Source organism: Capsella rubella, unplaced genomic scaffold, assembly GCF_000375325.1.
Source record: "Capsella rubella cultivar Monte Gargano unplaced genomic scaffold, Caprub1_0 scaffold_1, whole genome shotgun sequence".
Taxonomy (NCBI): domain Eukaryota; kingdom Viridiplantae; phylum Streptophyta; class Magnoliopsida; order Brassicales; family Brassicaceae; genus Capsella; species Capsella rubella.
The window spans coordinates 7,593,844-7,613,110 of NW_006238923.1; the positions used below are offsets into that span (position 1 = coordinate 7,593,844).

The 19,267-nt window shown below is 39.5% G+C and overlaps 7 protein-coding genes across 10 annotated transcripts; 6 read left to right on the plus strand and 1 right to left on the minus strand.

Annotated features, from left to right (window-relative positions):
- The first annotated feature begins 30 nt into the window (after positions 1–30).
- LOC17899725 lies at positions 31–2,449 on the plus strand. Its single transcript, XM_006304604.2, has one exon. It carries the CDS (start codon positions 121–123, stop codon positions 2,245–2,247), a length of 2,127 nt encoding a protein of 708 aa, XP_006304666.1. The 5' UTR covers positions 31–120; the 3' UTR covers positions 2,248–2,449.
- Positions 2,450–2,608: 159 nt separating this feature from the next.
- On the plus strand, positions 2,609–5,544 carry LOC17897708 (replication factor C subunit 4). The gene is made up of 12 exons (XM_023790009.1): positions 2,609–2,667; positions 2,750–2,828; positions 2,973–3,052; positions 3,576–3,698; positions 3,794–3,863; positions 3,940–4,013; positions 4,256–4,376; positions 4,455–4,517; positions 4,602–4,661; positions 4,760–4,885; positions 4,972–5,058; positions 5,227–5,544. Exons 1-12 carry the CDS (start codon positions 2,624–2,626, stop codon positions 5,317–5,319), a joined length of 1,020 nt encoding a protein of 339 aa, XP_023645777.1. The 5' UTR covers positions 2,609–2,623; the 3' UTR covers positions 5,320–5,544.
- Positions 5,545–6,289: 745 nt separating this feature from the next.
- Positions 6,290–7,136, plus strand: LOC17898109. Its single transcript, XM_006304132.2, has one exon. It carries the CDS (start codon positions 6,421–6,423, stop codon positions 7,069–7,071), a length of 651 nt encoding a protein of 216 aa, XP_006304194.1. The 5' UTR covers positions 6,290–6,420; the 3' UTR covers positions 7,072–7,136.
- A 22-nt stretch (positions 7,137–7,158) lies between these two features.
- Positions 7,159–11,591, minus strand: LOC17900381 (SWI/SNF complex subunit SWI3C). 2 transcript variants are annotated; one of them, XM_023789426.1, is made up of 9 exons: positions 11,407–11,591; positions 10,708–11,244; positions 9,472–10,010; positions 8,963–9,320; positions 8,788–8,861; positions 8,511–8,596; positions 8,351–8,406; positions 8,070–8,245; positions 7,159–7,976 (listed from the first exon to the last, which is right to left on the minus strand). In XM_023789426.1, the coding sequence occupies exons 1-9, from the start codon at positions 11,420–11,422 to the stop codon at positions 7,404–7,406; spliced, it is 2,415 nt and encodes an 804-aa protein (XP_023645194.1). In that variant the 5' UTR covers positions 11,423–11,591; the 3' UTR covers positions 7,159–7,403. The 2 variants fall into 2 exon arrangements, with proteins under 2 accessions (XP_023645194.1, XP_023645193.1); XM_023789425.1 differs by having other exon boundaries at positions 8,070–8,254.
- A 1,910-nt stretch (positions 11,592–13,501) lies between these two features.
- Positions 13,502–15,232, plus strand: LOC17897208 (N-glycosylase/DNA lyase OGG1). Of its 2 annotated transcripts, none has more exons than XM_006305092.2 (3): positions 13,502–14,185; positions 14,441–14,651; positions 14,764–15,232. In XM_006305092.2, the coding sequence occupies exons 1-3, from the start codon at positions 13,542–13,544 to the stop codon at positions 14,998–15,000; spliced, it is 1,092 nt and encodes a 363-aa protein (XP_006305154.1). In that variant the 5' UTR covers positions 13,502–13,541; the 3' UTR covers positions 15,001–15,232. The 2 variants fall into 2 exon arrangements, with proteins under 2 accessions (XP_006305154.1, XP_023645622.1); XM_023789854.1 differs by having other exon boundaries at positions 14,753–14,823.
- A 297-nt stretch (positions 15,233–15,529) lies between these two features.
- Positions 15,530–17,590, plus strand: LOC17898956 (proteasome subunit beta type-3-A). 2 transcript variants are annotated; one of them, XM_006304072.2, is made up of 7 exons: positions 15,530–15,647; positions 15,756–15,937; positions 16,045–16,152; positions 16,284–16,373; positions 16,715–16,799; positions 17,161–17,255; positions 17,347–17,590. In XM_006304072.2, exons 1-7 carry the CDS (start codon positions 15,642–15,644, stop codon positions 17,393–17,395), a joined length of 615 nt encoding a protein of 204 aa, XP_006304134.2. In that variant the 5' UTR covers positions 15,530–15,641; the 3' UTR covers positions 17,396–17,590. The 2 variants fall into 2 exon arrangements, with proteins under 2 accessions (XP_006304134.2, XP_023645420.1); XM_023789652.1 differs by lacking the exon at positions 15,530–15,647 and having other exon boundaries at positions 15,750–15,937.
- A 137-nt stretch (positions 17,591–17,727) lies between these two features.
- On the plus strand, positions 17,728–18,716 carry LOC17898919. Its single transcript, XM_006303181.2, has 2 exons — positions 17,728–17,933; positions 18,036–18,716. Exons 1-2 carry the CDS (start codon positions 17,836–17,838, stop codon positions 18,625–18,627), a joined length of 690 nt encoding a protein of 229 aa, XP_006303243.1. The 5' UTR covers positions 17,728–17,835; the 3' UTR covers positions 18,628–18,716.
- Positions 18,717–19,267: the final 551 nt, after the last annotated feature.

Consider the following 19,267-nt stretch of genomic DNA (forward strand, 5'->3'; position numbering starts at 1 on the left):
ATTCCACGAATGGTAGCCAGGTGTCAACTTATCTCCTACACCACCCTCTGAAATATTCCTCCGCCATATAAACCTCTGTTTATCGTCTCAACATCGTGACTAACCATAGACCAATCCGCCATGAATATTGCTCAGATTCTCTTCTTCGTATCCCTTCTGCTTCCGCTTCACTCATCGACGACGACCGAACAGCAAAATTCTAATGCTGGTGGTGATGGAGATACCATCATATTCACCACTCTAGGACGATCACGCTACGAATTCGACATATTCACCCTCTCCACGGCTCAACCACCGTCAGTTTCCGGTGAGCTCCGCATCACTGATGGAGCATCGGTAAACTTCAACGGCTATTTCCCGTCTCCTTCTCCGGCGCTCATCTCTCTTCTACCCGATGAAACACTATTTCAACTAGAAGATTCGTCTCCTCTGCATCTCATCTACGTCACCGAGAGAAACGGTACTTCTAGCGTATACTACGATCTAATATACGGCGTCGATTCTGATTCTATAAATAAACGACGATCGATGTTAGAGGCACCGTCTCGAGTCCAAGTTCCTTTATTATCCGGCTTCGATCAACCGAGTGGCATGACGGTAAATTCGTTTAAAGATAAGCCTAGTTTGAGTGGTGATTTTCTCGTATACGTGTCAACTCACGAGAACTCAGGTAAGCCTAGGACTAGCTGGACCGCTGTTTACTCTACTGAGTTGAGAACAGGGCTAACCCGACGGTTGACGCCGAGAGATATAGCTGATTTTAGCCCGGCGGTTTCGCCTTCCGGAAATTTTACGGCGGTGGCTTCCTATGGAGAGAGAGGCTGGACAGGGGAAGTTGAAGAGCTAAGTACGGACATTTATGTATTCTTGACTCGGGATGGGACTCACCGAGTGAAGGTGGTGGAGCACGGTGGTTGGCCGTGTTGGGTCGATGACTCGACTTTGTATTTCCATAGAAGAAGCGAGGAGGATGGTTGGATCAGTGTGTACCGAGCGGTCTTACCTGAAAACGGGCCGTTGACTACAGAGTCAGTGACAATTCGGCGAGTCACCCCACCGGGAGTTCACGCTTTCACACCGGCAACGTCACCAAACAACCATAAGTTCATAGCTGTGGCGACGAGGAGACCTGGCTCGGATTACCGCCACGTGGAGCTGTTTGATCTTAAGAGGAATGAGTTTATTGAGTTGACTCGTTTGGTGGCGCCGGAGAGTCATCATTTGAATCCGTTCTTGTCCCCTGATTCCACCCGAGTCGGATACCATAGTTGTAGAGGCGAGGCTAATGGACGGAGAAGTCCTCTGCTCTTCCTAGAGAATATTCAAAGCACCACAAAGGACCTTTCTCTCTTTAGAATCGATGGTTCATTTCCATCCTTCTCACCAGGGGGTGATCGTATCGCATACGTTAGAATGCCTGGTGTGTTTGTGGTGAAGCCCGATGGTTCAGGGAGGCGTGAAGTGTACAATGGAATGGCGTTTTCGACAGCTTGGGATCCTGTTCGACCAGGAATCGTGTACTCTAGCTCAGGTCCAACGTTTGCTACAGAGAGAACATCGGTCGATATCATCTCCATTGACGTGGATGCAGCTGACAAGTCTTCTTCCGTAAGGAGGCTAACGACTAACGGGAAGAACAATGCTTTCCCATGGCCATCTCCGGATGGTAAACTGATAGTGTTTCGTTCTGGGCGCACTGGTCACAAAAATCTTTACATAATGGATGCTGAAAAAGGCGAAAGAGGTGGTCTATGGAGGCTAACCGAAGGTGCGTGGACCGACACAATGTGTAACTGGTCACCTGATGGTGAATGGATCGCGTTTGCATCTGATCGAGAAAACCCTGGCTCGGGTAGTTTCGAGCTGTTCTTGATCCATCCAAACGGAACAGGGTTAAAGAAGCTTATCCAAAGTGGGACGGGAGGGAGAACTAACCACCCGGTCTTTAGCCCGGACAGTAAATCCTTAGTTTTTACATCTGATTATGCTGGAATCTCCGCAGAACCGATCTCAAACCCGCATCACTTCCAACCATATGGTGATATCTTCACGGTGAAACTGGATGGCTCTAATCTGAGGAGGCTGACGCATAACTCATATGAAGATGGAACACCAGCATGGTCCCCTCGGTTCATTCACCCTGATGATGTGGTGCTACACAGGAGGAATGTTTCGAGTTGTTCGTTCGATGACTGTCACTGGCTCAGCAAGTACCCTACACTAAAAGGCCGAAAAATCTCTTGTTGATATGTACACACACTATAGTATATGGTTGCAGACTGTTGAGTATTAGAGTATCCTTTTTCAAAATCAGAGATGTTTCGCACCTCTGTAACTTTGGTTATAGATTTGTATGGAACTGGCAATGTATATGGACAATAAACATATTGAATAGTACTGGATATATGCATAAGAGTGTATATCATATTTCAAAAGGTGATTTTTTCTACGTAATCTGTCGATAAAGATATCAGACACTCTTTATGAATTGGAAGGTTTATGGCGGGAGCGGGAAAATCGCGAAAACGTCGTACAATGTTTGTAAGAAGTCTCCGTCACACTGGCTGAATAGGGAAGAGAAAATTTAAGGAAGAGAAAATTTAACAAAAAGGCGAAGAGAGGAATGGCGCCAGTTCTTCAGAGCTCACAGCCATGGGTTGAGAAATAGTACGGTTTCTTACTGATCTTTTCTCCGTTGACGGAAACTGTATCGGATTTTACTAACTCATTGTTTCCGATTTGGTTTCAGCCGGCCGAAGCAGGTTAAGGACGTGGCTCACCAGGAAGAGGTGGTTCGGGTCCTCACCAACACTCTCGAGACGGCTGATGTAATTTCACTATAACTCTCTGCTATTTTTCAAATTTCGATTTTGTGCATTGGGTTCACCTTCGGATACACATATGAAAACCCTAGATGTCGAATTTGGCTCTAAATTCTGGGTTTTTGATTTTCCTTTTGTTTCATGTTGTAGTGCCCGCACATGCTCTTTTATGGACCGCCAGGAACCGGAAAAACCACTACTGCACTTGCCATCGCCCACCAGCTATTTGGGTACTCAATCATCTGATGCTTTTTATTTTAAGTTATGCAGTAGTGTGTGCACTGGTCACTGCACAATGATTGATTCATTAGTGTGTGTTTAACTTGTATTAGACCTTGTGATCTTGAATATGATACATTCAACTTTGTGATTTAGATAACTCGAAAAGTGATGCAGATGCTGAGATAATTTGAACTCTCAGTCTTTGTGGTTGCATAATGATATACCAAGTTGTCTCACTAGGTAGCTAGACGGTATATTAAGATGTGGAGTCATAATAGCAGTTTATATTGTGGTTTTGCTATGTAAGTGTTTATTCGGTTTTTATGTTCAGATTGTCTCCTCTTTCTAGCAAATTGAAGCTAATTTACTTGTTGTCTCATATGGATTAGTTTCAGCTTCTTTTGGTAGTGATATTACAAATGTATTTTCATGAGACTGTCATTGTTTTGTTATTTCATATTGTTGTGATTGCAAGGTCAAATTCTGTGGATTTACCATGGGGATGTGAAACTAACGAAAGATTTTTTACAGACCTGAACTATACAAGTCTAGGGTGTTGGAGCTGAATGCGAGTGATGACAGAGGCATTAATGTTGTTCGGACAAAGATCAAGGATTTTGCTGCTGTTGCTGTTGGGTCTAATTACCGTCAAGGGTGTGTAATTCTTGTTTGCTTTTTGTTAAGTTTTTTTTCTTTCTAATCTGTCTGCGGTTTTCATTTCCTCTAAGACCTACAATTTGATTCTTCAGCGGTTATCCATGCCCATCGTTTAAGATCATCATTCTAGATGAGGCGGATTCGATGACAGAAGATGCTCAGGTATATGGAACATCTTTCAGTACCGCATTTGTATGCTTGATATGTATCTACCTTGAACTATTTATTGACTGTCCAGAATGCCTTGAGGCGCACAATGGAAACTTACTCCAAAGTCACCAGATTCGTTTTCATCTGTAATTACATAAGCAGGTAATTTTGTCTCAATGGCCTTTTTCTTCTTTTCTCATTTGCATCTCCCTTTCAATTGGTCTCCAATTTTCACTCTGGTTATGTTAAATATTGCTTTTTCGTTTATTTTTGTTATGGGAACATGCTCATAGTGAGCTATTTGTTGAACTTTTGTATACTCAAATTCATAACAAAGAACATATCAGTGGAGCTGAGCTATCTGATATTGATCACCCTTATAACTTTGATTTCATGCTCTTTAGGATCATAGAGCCTCTTGCTTCCAGGTGTGCAAAGTTCAGATTTAAACCACTTTCTGAAGAAATCATGACTCACCGTATATTACATATTTGTAATGAAGAAGGTCTCAACCTTGGTGGAGAGGTGTGAACAAATGCTTTAAGGTTCGCCTTGTTGTTTTAGTTTTGTGACAGCTATTTATTATAGTTATTTCCCATTTAGGCTCTTTCAACTTTGAGCTCCATATCACAAGGGGATCTCCGTAGGGCCATCACATACCTGCAGGTAAGATAACTATCTGAGAACGTTTGTTATTGAATGAATTTGACAATAGAAATGTGAATCAGTCTTTCTGCCTGAATATTACAGAGTGGGGCTCGGTTGTTTGGATCAACAATAACTTCTACAGATTTACTCAATGTGTCTGGGGTAAGGATGAGTTAACCAAGTTTTGCATAAGTGTATGGCAAGTTCAACTTAAGTCAGACTTTATGACGGTTAATTTGGCCGTCTTACGAATCTATCAGGTAGTTCCCTTGGAGGTAGTCAATAAACTTTTTGCTGCATGCAAAAGTGGTGATTTCGATATTGCAAACAAGGAAGTGGATGACATAGTTGCTGAAGGATATCCTGCATCTCAAGTCATCAATCAGGTTTTCTCCTTCCCTCTCTTATTTATTTACCCCATATAAAGTAATGCAATTGTGGCTATAACCACTTCTATACAACTCTCTTTCAGCTATTTGATATAGTTGTGGAGGCTGACAATGACATAACAGACATGCAAAAGGCTAAGATCTGCAAATGTTTAGCTGAAACTGATAAGGTAGGACGACTTCCTGTAATGATTTTCCTTACATGCGTCTCTTTTATGGAGTTAGTTTTAAGACTTAAGTGAGATCAATATGACTGTAGATATGTTGCAATCTTGCTAAATCAATGTGCCTCAAATGGTTATTAAATATCTCATATCTTTTCTTTTTAATGTATCCAGCGACTTGTAGATGGGGCGGATGAGTACTTGCAGCTTCTTGATGTGGCAAGCAATACAATTTGTGCCCTCTCAGAAATGGCTCAAGACTTCTAAAGCAAACACATGAAGCTCTGTCTGCATTTGGATTTTGTTTTGATAAAAGTTGGAGCGTTATGACCTTTTTATGGTTATTAGTTATTACTCGTATGTGTTGCTGCAGAGATATTGTTTTAAGAGATCTGTTAGATGTATTTTATGGCATCAAATTACAGAATCTGTTGACAACTTTTTTTGGGTAAAATCGTTTCATACATCATTATTACAGTATGAAAGACGTTATAGGATCAATATAATTAACATCTTAATCAATAAAATCATTACCATTTTATAGTAAAATTTTCACTTAATATGTAAACATATGTAATAACAGAAACTGAATGTGATAGGGGATAGTGTACGTAGTACTACTGTTGTTGGACATATATAATCTCCAACTTGATCGTTAACTTTGTATTCAGACAGCCTTGTCAAGGATGAACATGTTGTGTATGCAAAAGATTTATGCATTCTTTCACAACAGAAACATTCAATTGCAAGGAAGTTTTGAGAAAGCTTGATAGACATAAGACATTGTTATTGTTGTAAGAAAGATTTATTGAAACTTATGTCTTCTGTTGTATTGATTAATGTATCCATCTCTTTGATATTGGCCATATACTGTGAAGAAGTTTCTATCCAACAAGAAATGTAAGCAATGATTGATGTCTTGAGTAAAAAAAATGTTCGAATGTGTTGCTTTACTGGTTTACTAGTAAAGATATGAAATCCCAAAATATAGAAACAAATATAGTATAGATTTTGAATAATATTTGTTTCTATACCCCTTAATAGTCAGATTAGTCAAAATCCTCCGAAAATGCAAAAAAATACAAGTGTATTAGTTACCAAGATTCTCCACAACCACATAAAAAGAAGGTTCGGATATACACATCCAAATGTATGGAAAAACATTAGTAATGTTGCCATAAATAAAAAATAAATGCTGTCAAACAACACACAAATTCGTTGAATCTTTTATAAACTGTCAAAAAAATCTGGATACGTTCTAAAAATAATTGGTCAAAACTATAAGTAGTGTAATGTTGTTGTTGTTATATGACAATGATGATGCCTTGAAAATTGAAACTAGTCTCGATTCTTTTGTATTGTATCCCAATGGTCGATGGTGACGATTCTTTCAAGAGACCCGGAGCTGTGCCGTTTACGTGGGAGGTCCGACCCGGTGTGCCCAAAACCCGACCCGGTGATGATGATGATGATGATGGTCATCACCCAAGTCTTCTTCAACCTCCCAAAAAACTTGCTCCTCTCAAACTAAAACCATTCCCGCCGTCGAGTTCGTCATCTCCGTCGTCGTCTGAATCCAGAAGCCGGCCCGTTTCTCCCTTCGATCCTCCTTCGTCTTTCAAGCTCGAGTCGCCTTCAGATTCCGACTCTCACTGTTCAGGACCTCCGACTCCATATTTCCGATCTTCTTCCCCTCGAGCCGGTGGTTCTTTTCGCGGGTGTTTTTTCCCGAAGTCATTCTTTGGGTCGAGGAAGAGTAAGAGCGGTGGTGTAAAAAAGACAGGTCAGGAATCATCATCATCACCATCATTGTCGGAGTCTGAGAATTTCTATGAATCGGGAACAACGTTTTCTCTGTCGGAAGATTCAAGGCAGGGATCGGTTTCATCTAGGTGGAGTTCGCCGAAATCGTCATTCTCCTCCTCTCGCCGTGGTTCGCCGCTGAAACGAACTGATTCGGATTTGAGCTCTTACGAGAAAAAAAACATTTTAATGATGACTCATTCTCGTCTCGGTTAGCCATAAAAATTATTGTTTTTTATTATAGAAAATTTAATAATTTTAATAAAAAAGGATTTGAGTTGAGTTTTTCAATTGCGACAACGATAACGAATGTACATTTTTTATAATGTAACTGTCTATATTGTCAGAACGAATATTTGGGGAAGAAAGAGAGACAGAGACAAGACATGAAGATTGGTAACTGTTTAATTCACAACGATGATTTTTGATACTACAAGACACTAACTTAGGACAACACTACTACGGTCTCAACGCCAATTTGACAAAATAACAAGGCAAAATATTTAAATATGGATACTGATAAGCTAAGTAAGCTAAAGAGATTGGTCTCAGTTTAAGCCTAAACCGGACCCTGAGCCTGAACCCGTGGAAGACCTAACCATCGGGTGACTAAACGAGGGTTGGTTGATGGATGATGATGCTGCTCCACCTCCTGGGTTATTAAGTTGGTTGTTGCCAAACATCACATTTGGTGAAGCCGTTGATCCTGCGTTCGTTTGTATTGCATTGAGAGGTAATCTTGGGCCAAACGAGAAGGCTTGTTGCTGTTGATGTTGCTGTTGTTGTTGTTGTTGTCGTGCCATGAACTGCATCTGCGCATGGACTTGCGGGTTGTTGCTGAATCCCGGGATGATGCTTGGTTGAGAAGTTGCTGAAATTTGTTGTTGCTGCTGCTGCAGTAGAGTATTGATGTTGTTACTACCTGTGGATAGAGACATCCCTTGGAGACTACTATTATTAGTCTGTGGAGAGATTCCTCCAGGTGATCCAAATCTTGCTGAGAGCATACGGGCTCGTTCTCCAGCAAATCTCTGACGGGTTTTCTCTACTTGTTCACATTCTTTCATCAACAATGTCTCAATTTCTGCAAACTGCTTTAGCTTCAGCTCCATCCTCTTCAGCTGCGTTTTTTAATGATATCAGCAAGAAACGCTATCGACCAAATAATTAACCAACTATCCAAATTATCATCAGCAACAGGTTTCGGTACTTACCTGGTGATTTACAATATTTGCAGAAAGTCTTTGGATCTCACGTTCTTCATGATCGGCAAACAATTTTGCTTTCGTTGCTGCAGCTGATAGACCGGCTCTAAATGCTACCATAACCTTATCCTGTGGCAGTGGAGTCGTTGGCTCTGCTCCATTTTGGCTCGATGTTTTAAGTGCTCCTGAGTTTTCTTTTACAATTAAAGGATGCAGGTATTGAAGATTAGGTTAAAAGAAAACAGCCGATAATCACTGTGAAGAGAAGAACAAACATGTAACTGCCTTACCATCTTGCTGCTGATTTTCTCCAGCTTCTTTCCCTCGCACTTCCTCGGATTTCATCCTTGATAGATTGAGAAGTTTCAGTATAGTCCATAGTATTTATTAAACTGAATTCACACTACAAAGATCTCTCTAAAATGGATAAGGATAATGGAATACACTAACCTATCATCCTCAGATAAAACCGCAAGGGACTCATGGGCACAGGATGCAGCAACTCGAGGTCCAACAGCTGATGCCAAAAATGCAACCTAAAATGTTTCGGTATCAGATCCTCATAATCCTGTACTTACATCTACTAGAGGACAATTTTTTCACTCAAAACATGCATGCAATTTAGGTCCCAGATCAACCGATTCATGGATCAGATATCTCTAACTGGTGAAATCATAAGGCTAATGAGAAGAGCATATGAAATTTGCAGCAGAAAAAATTCACAAACCAATGCCATAACAGGATTCGGAGACTTCACAAAGGGAAGCTTGATCTCAGTGTCAGAATCTTGCTCCGAATATACTGCATAGGCAAATTGACAATGAGTATGGCATGACAAAGAGCATAACCAAAGCCACTACGTCAGTGCTACAAATAGTTTGAGATAAAGAAAACAAAATCACCAGGTAAATCCCCATTTGAATCTGTTCCTTTGTGGTCATATCCATTTGTAGGGTTTTCCGAATTAGTTACGCCTGGAACCTCAACATTATCCAAAAGACCATCCTCCACAGGTAATCGAAGAAAATGAAGAATGCATTGAGCCTTTGATTTGGAACCAACATGATCTGCAATTTGAACCCAATTTTCATTGTAGAGTTCCACAGCTTCAAGAAGCAAGAGAGTTTCCTGATCAGTCCAATTGTCTCCATCTTGATCGCCATAAAATTTGGATGGATCCACTCTTACAAAGTCAAGACAAGAATGTCCAACAACAAATCTTCCATGGTGAAAACAATCAGAGCATAAGAGTATATCCCCCTGTAAAGTAGAGATGAAGACCCTTTAGTTAGAAGGACTCTAATATCCGAAATTGTAAGCAAATAAGGTTGTGAGTCTATAACATTGCTAGCTGGAATTAATAGATGATGATAGACAAAAAGCAATACGTAAGGGAAAGAAGACTAGGAACCTTCTTTTGCGACTGGAAATACACAGTTGGAAGCGGTTGAGAACAATGGTTGCAATGATTATCACAAAGGTGTTCACGAATTCTGATGTCCAAGTCAGGGATATCACCATCCAAGCTTGACAAGGATGAATAGACTTCAACCCCCTTGTGTCTACAGTTGGGCTTGTCAAATTTGATCAAACTATCAATAGAAGTTAAAGCAGCAGATGGCACGTGGACCTCACCATTTGTATCCTCCCTAACATCCAATACATCTCTAGAGGGTCCGGGATGTGACTGGGCAGTGGCACAGTAATTGATTATTCCCCAGTGATCAAGAAAACGGAATACTCGTGCAAAATCTTCAACGTCAACACCATCTACCAATCCTTGGCAATCAGAAATCGTCAGTGTCTTTTCAGGGTTCTCCACATATTTTGAAACAATGGCGTTCCTGAATTCCATATAACTTTCGGGTGTATGATTTGGCGATTTTCCAGAGAAGAATTGTGGCACCACTTGCCTCTCAAGCCGATCCACTGTGTTTGGTGCAAACCAATCTGTTCAAATGTAACAGCAAAAGTAAAAACAACAAATTTGAGCACTGGGAGCCAAAATACCAGAAATATAATTATACTAAAAGAGGGAAACCAGGATACATCTGAACCAGAACTACAAGAACATAGCCCAAGTAAAAATTTGAGGACATCACTTATATAATCCACTCAAGAAACCTAGGGATACTCAAAGCCAGCAGTTATTCTAATTTTTTAGATAGAAGATGTGTAAAAGTTCTAATACCTCTCCCTTTCCATTACAAAGACCATAAGAAACATCTGATATGAAATGAAGTTGCTTTCAGAGTAATGTAAACAAAGAACAATGCACCAGACAAAAGGAAGATAAGAACTTATACATTTAGAAGCTACGGCCATAAGAACCCTTTGGGATATCTTAAGAAAAGGAGCCGATACTAGTTATCAGGTTAGAGAGAGGCACCAAAATACACAAAGAATTTGTAATAGAGATTAACCCCACGTACGGTTCGGAGGCCGAGCCCCACCCCAGCAGATTCACATGTTGACAAATTTGTGGTTAACCCTTATGACTACTACAATACTAGTACCAACCAGCAAAAGCTGATACTGCATTAAGCCTCACAATTCTAACATAAAGGAGCATTTCAACATAGTCAACACTTCCATGTCTTCAATTTATATGCAAAATAATGAATTGAAGGAGAAGAGAAAACAAAACCTGAATGCATAGGCAAGACATGAACCAGATCCCCAAACCGTTTAACAACTCCTTCTCCTTCCATGATAGGTGGTGGGGAGATAACATAAGCCGAAGTCGTTCCATCACTCCTCTCAAGATCAAGGGACAAAGCATCAGCCGGTACAGTAGACAGCGCTTGCAATTGCCCAAACGAAATATTCTCCAAAGCGGGAAGCAAACCTTGCCCTCTAGTCTCCCCAATCAAACCAGCTCTCTCAGCAGCCACAACAGCCGTTACAGACGCGTGTGGCCGGATCACAACCCGCTTAACCACAGAGGGGAAATCAGAGATTCGCGAACCGGAATCTTCAACTACCTCGCCAATACGGTGTCCCGGATCGGGAGTTACGCCGCCGTTCTGCTGAAGCTCATCGGCATTATCAACATCATCCATTTCTTCGTTGTTGTGGTTGTTGTTCTCTTCGTCTTCTTCCTCAATATCTTCCTCCTCTTGTTTCGGTTTCCTCGCCGCCGATAACCCCCCTCGCTTCCGTCGTTTCCATTTCCCTCTTCTATCTGCGATGGAATTGTAAAAAAGGGTAATTCAATTCATACGGCTCCTCGCAAAAGTAAAATTACCCATAAATACGATCTATATGGGTAAGTCAAATCCCAATTCAAATTCGGATTTTGAGGGAGATAAAAGATGAGAAACTCGTTTCTATATTGCAATTTTACCTTCAGAAGCTGGCATTCTTGTGGACGAAGATGGAGAATAGTGAGGTTTGGTTTCTGTGGAATCAAAGGAAGAACCAAAAGTATAAGAATTGCTTTCTTTGTCTTCTACTCTTCTCTGCTCCAAGTCGCTCTGATTTCTAGCTCGCGAGCAACACAGTAAACCTTTTTCTCGGAATTTATTTCGCCATTGCCTTCTTTGGTCTCTAAATTTATTCATTCTCTACAACGATCTAACCTTCTGTAAGAATAAGAGGGTCGAAAGACGGAGGTTTGACTTCAAAATTCAAGCTTCGTAACCAAACCGATTTCGGTTATAATCAAATTCACTTCGGTTTACAATGATACCGTTCTCTGACGATTTTTCAATTAGGCTTAGCATTACACAAACAAAACCGATAAGATAATACTGACCGTGGATAACTCCAAAATTTTAAACATCTAGTCTAGAATAAAAGATTTTCACTATTGAAATAAATTTACTATTTCATGAAAATGTTATGAAAATGTCATTTTACTGATTTTTTTATATTTTTAAAATATGTAAACGTAGATGATATTGGTTTACATTAACTACTTATAGACTAATTTCTTAAGAAAGTACTAGATAATTAAAGATGTTATGGTATATAAATGTGAAATACAAATATATAATAGAATTAAAATTTACTAAATCTATTAAGTAGAATTTTTATTCAATATAGCATGATCAATATATCATGACGTAGATAATATTGGTTTACATTGCGGCTAATTTGTTAAGAAAATAGTAAAGAATCAATATGTTTTGGTAAGCAAAACAAATGCAAAATATAAGCAATCACGAAAATATTTTAAAAAACCTAAAAAAGTTTAAAATTTAAAAAATAAGAAAATATGTTTACACATATATAGAAATTAAATTGAAAACGTAAAAAAAGAAATAAAAAGACAGATAAAATGGTCGAACTTTTATCTTTGACTTCTAATATGGGTGGGTACTAAGCACCAATGCTTTGAATAAACAAACAATTATGATTAGTATTCAAACAGATAAGATGGTCGAACTTGTAGCTGTACCTAGTAGCCTAGTCGGCTGGTCAAGAATATCAAAACTTGGTTCAATTCTCGTTTGATACTTCAAGTTTCAATTACTTACCCCTAGGCACTAGCCAATATGGTTGTCGTTGCGTTACCGCCTACGAAGACAGGCCAGCACTACTCTTTGCTCAAATGACCAGGAAGATTTCACGTACCACTATGAACTCTACATTGCTGAGAATTTCGAGAACCCAGAACAGCCAGAATAAAGGATAGTCTCTTTCGCCTTTACAACAACCCTACCCCGCATAATTAGAACCTGAGTTGTTGAAACTGCTATGAACTCGAACGAGATCATCTTCGAAGCCCAAACTACCGCACCATCCCGCTTCTGCCTCGTCTGTTTCTTGTCAAAACAGACCTTTTTCATTATATACCATAAGAAATATTGTAAGCAAAATAAAGCCAAATCTAAATAATATTGTCAGCAAAATAAAGCTAAATTGTTTCGAAAGACATCTTATCTAAATGATAGTCTTACTCTTCCGGTTTAGATTAATCGTGAGCACAACTCAATCTCAACTTGAAGACATAATTTACCTTCAGCGCTTGCGCTAGAGAGAACTATTGTGACAACATTGACGCTTTATATTCTTTACGTTTATAGACCACCAAAAGAAGTGGATAAGAGAGATATCATAAAAATAGAACTTGCTTAGAAAGACAGCTCGAATCAATGAACTCCAAAATGTCATTAAAAAAAAAAATGTGAATGTTTTGGCTATGCTGTTATTATTTAGTTTGAGTCCAAAGACCAATGATGTCGCCAAATTTTGGTACTTAACACAAACTAATGAGTAATGAGAATTGCATTGATTGAAGTTCGAGAGAGAGAGATAATTCGATTCTCTTTAGCGTTCATGCAAGAATCACCATCCAATCCGATTTTGGTTTATACTTCGGTTTATAAAATTGGCTTTGGTTTAGATTGATTGAAAGAGATAAAGCCGAAACGATTATTTTATTAAGTTCCAATTGGCTAAACCGGTTTGGTATAATTAATTAGTCGTCCGTAACGCACAAATACTGGTGTGGCGTGCCGTTAACGAGCAACGGCGATGAAGAGACCTCGAGCTACATCTCCGCCGTCGATCTCTGCCACCACGAAACCACCTCTGTCTCCGCCGGTCACACCGATTCTAAAACAGAAGCTACACAGAACAGGAGCACCAAAATGGTTCCCATTAAAACTCACCCACACGGAGCTTACTCTACCGTTAACTTTTCCGACGGGCCAAACATTCCGGTGGAAGCAGACTGGAGTGATTCAATACAGCGGAACGATTGGACCTCACCTCGTTTCTCTCCGCCAGTGTCCAGGAGACGATACAGTTTCTTACTGCGTCCATTGTAGCACTAGCCCTAAATCCGCGGAGCTTGCGCTGCTCGATTTTCTCAATGCTGAGATATCGTTAGCTGAGCTATGGTCTGATTTCTCGAAGAAGGATCCTCGTTTCGGAGAGCTGGCGAAACATCTTCGTGGTGCTCGTGTGCTGAGACAGGATCCGCTTGAGTGCTTAATTCAGTTTTTGTGCTCGTCGAACAATAATATCGCGAGGATTACGAAGATGGTGGATTTCGTCTCGTGTTTAGGATCACATTTGGGTGACGTTGAAGGATTTGAGTTTCATCAGTTCCCATCATTGGACCGTTTATCTAAGGTTTCTGAAGCAGAGCTTAGAAAGGCTGGTTTTGGTTACAGGTGCTTCATCACACTATCTAATTTACTGCCTTTTAATGATTTCATCTACATTACTGGTTGCATCGTATTCAATTAGCCGTTTAGGATTAAGCCGTTGCTTGAAGCTTATACCTTCTGTTTTGTATGTGGCCATATATTCGTAGCATTGAAGCTAATGTTTGTTCTTAGCTAGATGAACATTTTGTGGCTGTTTCTCTGATTGGTTATGATCTCAGTTGCAAACACTGATTTTGGTTCCCATCTTGTGGTGAGCAGAGCCAAATACATAACAGGTACAGTGAATGCTTTGCAATCAAAGCCTGGTGGTGGCAATGAATGGCTTCTTTCTTTACGCAAGTTGGATCTCCAAGAGGCAGTTGCTGCACTGTGTACGTTACCTGGTGTTGGTCCAAAGGTAGCAGCTTGCATAGCTCTGTTTTCTCTTGATCAGCATAGTGCCATTCCCGTTGACACACATGTCTGGAAGGTAACCAAGTTCATTGAATCTGTGGTTTCTTTATACTGTAGTTACTAAATTCAATACATTTTTCGGTGGTGACTAAAGTAGCTTATTTGTTCTGTTATGAGGAATTGATCAGATCGCCACAAATTATCTACTGCCAGACCTTGCTGGTGCAAAACTGACAGCTAAACTCCACGGCCGAGTGGCAGAAGCATTTGTGGATAAATATGGTGAATATGCTGGTTGGGCTCAAACGTTGCTTTTCATCGCCGAGTTACCTGCACAAAAAACTCTCTTGCAGTCGTTTTCCCAGCCGATTAAAAAACTGGACACATCTGCGGAAGATAATGAAACTAGTTGTGGCACTATATAAAGCCAAGACTATGCTCCACCCAAGTGTCAGAAGGAATTTTGCTAGACGTGAGGCTTTCATGATGCGTGAAGAAAATGCAGTTCTCTGGCTGATGCAATATTTGGATCCCTGATTAGTTAGTGTCGCATTGTTGGTTCTTCAGATCACTATTTCCTAGGGAACCCATCCTTGATTTATACTTGTAACTTCTCAATGATATTTCTAAAATTCAAATTGTTTGTTCCTTTTGCAATTCTCTCTATCTCAACGAATCTCAACTTATAAAGTCACACAATCTACGGGATAGTGAAAGTGTGTATCAAACGGGAATTTAGAGCGCCAGTCCAGTTAGAAAAAAACTGAAATCACACAGGCAAGGAGGAGTTGTGTGAAATCGTTTAGTTGACCATTGACCTTAACTATTAATGAACATCTCGACAATATTTAATTAACTTTCCTCAGGAAGCCCAATAAGAAACAGCAGCCTACTTAAATTAGGCCCAAGTTATTATAATGGAGGCGAAAAAGAAGAAGTCCGGCTGGATTTTCCTCCAAGCCACCGTCGTCGACTTTACTTAGTACTCTCTCTCCCCTCCACCTTCCCAGATTTCTCCTCCGTTCGGAAAAGCTCCAAATTATACTCTGAAAACCCTAAGTTTCCGATGTCGGTAAGTTTATCACTCCCAGATTTTTTTCTTAATTTGAATCTCTGGAACCTTAAACTCTAATAGTCTTACGGATCAATGGTTTAATCTCTGATATTTGTGGCTATGCAGATCTTCGAGTACAATGGAAGTGCCGTTGTTGCTATGGTAGGTAAGAACTGCTTCGCCATCGCCAGTGATCGGAGACTCGGTGTCCAGCTACAGACTATCGCCACTGATTTCCAGAGAATCTCTAAGATCCACGATCGTGTCTTCATCGGCCTTTCTGGTCTCGCTACTGATGTTCAAACACTGTAAACTATCGTGCAAGCTTCCACATGTTCCATTTCTGTATGTTGTTTTTACATTTTTGAAGTGAATTGACGAGATTTTCCTCTCGGTTTGTCTTTGATGTTTGAAGGTACCAGCGCCTGGTGTTTCGTCATAAGCTTTACCAGCTTCGTGAAGAGAGAGACATGAAGCCTGAAACTTTCGCAAGTCTCGTCTCAGCCATTCTTTACGAGAAGAGGTCAGTGCGTGTGTTGTTTACTTATGTAGCTGCCTACTTTATCAAGTCGATTCTGGCTATGTCTGATTTGCTTAGTCTGTCTCTGAATCATTGATTTAGAAGGGTAATCAGATTTAGCTGTTTCATTTCAGATTTGGTCCTTACTTATGCCAACCTGTGATTGCTGGCTTGGGAGACGATAACAAACCTTTCATTTGCACGATGGACTCGATTGGAGCCAAGTATGTTCACATCTTTTCTTGGTTAAATCTCCTATTCGTATGCAAGCTTTTCCCTTTTACATCTTGATGTCATTAGCTTGGTTAGTGTGGTCTGTATAGTCCTTGAGCCATATGTTTCGTGGATGTTCTTTCTTGCACTTTTGGGGTTTGTGAATTGTTGGATTTATCTCAGCATCCTATGAGTGGGAAATGATCATGGTTCCTTTTTCCCTTTTTTTTCTTCTTACGATGTTTTGATACATTTCTCTATTTTGTGTTTGTTGCATATAACCTTTTTATTTCTCTTTATTACTTGATTTCACAGGGAACATGTGATAATGATTGTTCTCTTCTAAATGCAGAGAATTGGCTAAAGATTTTGTTGTATCTGGAACTGCTTCAGAATCGCTGTATGGAGCCTGCGAGGCAATGTACAAGCCAGACATGGTTTGTCAACTAGAAACTTTATCATCTGTTGTTTTATTCGCCAATCCTGTCAATGCACTACAGTTATGTGTTGACGTTTATTAGGTTTAAGGTTTAGCGTGACTTTATATTAAATTGGAATGTTGAATTGGATTGAAAATTAGGGTGCATATGCTCGTAGGGATCGAAATAGCTGTTAGTTTCTCTTTGATATCTTCAATTTTCCTTTTGGCATGAGATGTTTAAAGTTTGAACTGATGGGATCTCCTTTCTCTCAAAAAAAGAATTTTGCGCTTAGAATGATTGAGCTTGTTAGCTATATTCCGTTGTATGTAAACCTATGTATTAAAGACTCTTACTTAACAAAAATGGGAATTTCCAGGAAGCTGAGGAATTGTTCGAGACAATATCACAAGCACTTCTCTCATCAGTTGACCGTGATTGTCTGAGTGGTTGGGGAGGACATGTTTACATTGTGTAAGTTCTCATTTCTTTTTTTTTCTTCCCCCACATTTTGTTATCCAAAATTGGTTGTTAAAACGTACTTTCATGGTGATATGTTGTACAGAACACCAACAGAGATTAAGGAGAGGATCCTAAAGGGAAGGATGGATTGATCAGCTTCTTCTATCCAAGATGTTGTTCATTGTTATCCATTTTCTAAGTAGCGTAACCTTCACATCCCCGGCCGGCTTAATCATATGACCGTTCCTTCTCTGAAATTATGGCTTCTGGATGATGTTTGATCTTCCCCTCTTGGATATTTTTATTTCATTTCGTAGAGTTAATGAAGACATAACACTTGTAGTACCCAACTGGTTTCTGCTTTTATTTTATTTTTACAAAAAGAAAAGAACTATATTGAAAAACAGGGGAAAACTGCAAATAAACAGTAACCACCAGATAGGTGACCAAAAAAAAAACAGTAACCTTTAGATCTTAAGCAGTTACAAAGCTCTCTAATACCATCGGCTTGTTATGTCTGTTGAATCTGCCAAGTGATACAGACAAGTATAAGTTATCTAGAAGAATAATCCAAATCGGAAACTTGGTCGTGATGGGTAACGTGATGGACTCGTTCTTCACCGGTTTCTCTCATTCTATCGGAAATTTCTTTGGTTCTCCACTTGACTTTCTATCTGGAAAATCTTGCAGGTAACACCCAAAGCCATCACTTATATATATATATATAGTAGTACACTTTAAAGTTTATTGATTTTGCTTACCGGAAACGCAAACAAATCTTACTTGGAACAGTTCGGTTTGTCCATCACCGTGGGATTTCATATGCTATGTTGAGAACTTCTGCGTGGCTAATCTTGCGAAAGCCGCCTTAGTCTTAATAGTATCCTACTTCTTTCTATTCTTCATTTACATGTTATACAAAGTTGGTTTCTGGCATTGTATCATCCACGGTTTCTGCAGACTCGTATGGGTTTTTGTCTCTTGTTGGTTCTACATTCTTAGCTATTGCTGTAGTTTCTTCTGTTATGATCTGCTACACTCTAAACGTATAAGAAGAAGACGCAGACACCACAGATATGTAGAGGATGATTGTGGTGATAACAGTGATACTGATGATGTACTTGATGATGATGACGGGTCGTTCACATACCATAGATCGAGGCGAGAATGCAGAAAAGATGAACGTCTTAGAAAGTCTCTGAGACCGAGGAGCCATCGTGTTAGAGTAGGTGTGAGGAAAGACCATCGTTCTGACTCAGGTTTGAGCCAACATGCTGATGGTGGTAGTCCGATTCATGGTGTTAAAGTGAGCAGAGAGTCTAAGTTCGCACGCAAGGGTTCAAAACGCAAAACTCGAGTTCACCATGGTCCTCGCAGAGCCTGAAATGAACCATAACTGCTTCAGAATCACTGTATGGAGGCAATGTACAAGCCAAATATGGTTTGTCCACTATCAACTTTATCGTCTATTGATTTATTACCGAATCATGTGTTATTATGATCATTGTTGAATTCAAACGACATGTTTGATCATTTAGCAAATATTTCCAACGGAGATTTAACATCGTTAACTTATTCCGGCAGTCAATTATTTAACGATACTATTTTTAGGCAAAATTAGCATTTATAGGAATTTAACATCGTTAACTTATTCCGGCAGTGTTGATCTGGTAGATAGTTTCTTAAAAAAAAAAAAAAAATTATAAACATGACTGTTTTTTCCCTCTTAATCCAAAAATCTTCTTGGTACCTTGATAATGATTAGGTGAGGGTACTTTCGTTATTTAGTATTAAACTCACATAATTACAAAATAAAGTTGCATGTTTGTATCCTTAGATAAACATCACCAATTTTTAATTTATACTTTCTTATACCAACCAACAATTTTGTTCGGAAAATATTATTATTTTTGGCAGCTCAGCAAAATTATTTAATTTGTTTCTGTCAGTTCATCAAATAATTTAAATTATTTGTCCATGTGATAATAATATGTATTCGCAGAGTAAAAATAAAAATAAAAAAC

What these genes read in the sequence shown, in the direction of transcription:
- LOC17898956 (XM_006304072.2), top strand. An exon ending in ATGGACTCGATTGGAGCCAA is followed by an intron (nt 16,374 to 16,714) that starts GTATGTTCACAT and finishes TTCTAAATGCAG; the next exon opens with AGAATTGGCTAAAGATTTTG. An exon ending in CAATGTACAAGCCAGACATG is followed by an intron (nt 16,800 to 17,160) that starts GTTTGTCAACTA and finishes GGGAATTTCCAG; the next exon opens with GAAGCTGAGGAATTGTTCGA.
- LOC17898919 (XM_006303181.2), top strand. Translation starts at nt 17,836, where the DNA reads ATGGGTAACGTGATGGACTCGTTCTTCACCGGTTTCTCTCATTCTATC. An exon ending in CTATCTGGAAAATCTTGCAG is followed by an intron (nt 17,934 to 18,035) that starts GTAACACCCAAA and finishes TACTTGGAACAG; the next exon opens with TTCGGTTTGTCCATCACCGT.
- LOC17897708 (XM_023790009.1), top strand. Translation starts at nt 2,624, where the DNA reads ATGGCGCCAGTTCTTCAGAGCTCACAGCCATGGGTTGAGAAATA. An exon ending in ACACTCTCGAGACGGCTGAT is followed by an intron (nt 2,829 to 2,972) that starts GTAATTTCACTA and finishes TTCATGTTGTAG; the next exon opens with TGCCCGCACATGCTCTTTTA. An exon ending in ATCTGTAATTACATAAGCAG is followed by an intron (nt 4,014 to 4,255) that starts GTAATTTTGTCT and finishes CATGCTCTTTAG; the next exon opens with GATCATAGAGCCTCTTGCTT.
- LOC17900381 (XM_023789425.1), bottom strand. An exon ending in AGAAAATCAGCAGCAAGATG is followed by an intron (nt 8,255 to 8,350) that starts GTAAGGCAGTTA and finishes TAATTGTAAAAG; the next exon opens with AAAACTCAGGAGCACTTAAA. An exon ending in CAAATATTGTAAATCACCAG is followed by an intron (nt 7,977 to 8,069) that starts GTAAGTACCGAA and finishes TAAAAAACGCAG; the next exon opens with CTGAAGAGGATGGAGCTGAA.
- LOC17897208 (XM_006305092.2), top strand. Translation starts at nt 13,542, where the DNA reads ATGAAGAGACCTCGAGCTACATCTCCGCCGTCGATCTCTGCCACCACG. An exon ending in AAGGCTGGTTTTGGTTACAG is followed by an intron (nt 14,186 to 14,440) that starts GTGCTTCATCAC and finishes TGTGGTGAGCAG; the next exon opens with AGCCAAATACATAACAGGTA. An exon ending in TTGACACACATGTCTGGAAG is followed by an intron (nt 14,652 to 14,763) that starts GTAACCAAGTTC and finishes GGAATTGATCAG; the next exon opens with ATCGCCACAAATTATCTACT.
- LOC17898109 (XM_006304132.2), top strand. Translation starts at nt 6,421, where the DNA reads ATGGTCGATGGTGACGATTCTTTCAAGAGACCCGGAGCTGTGCCGTTT.
- LOC17899725 (XM_006304604.2), top strand. Translation starts at nt 121, where the DNA reads ATGAATATTGCTCAGATTCTCTTCTTCGTATCCCTTCTGCTTCCGCTT.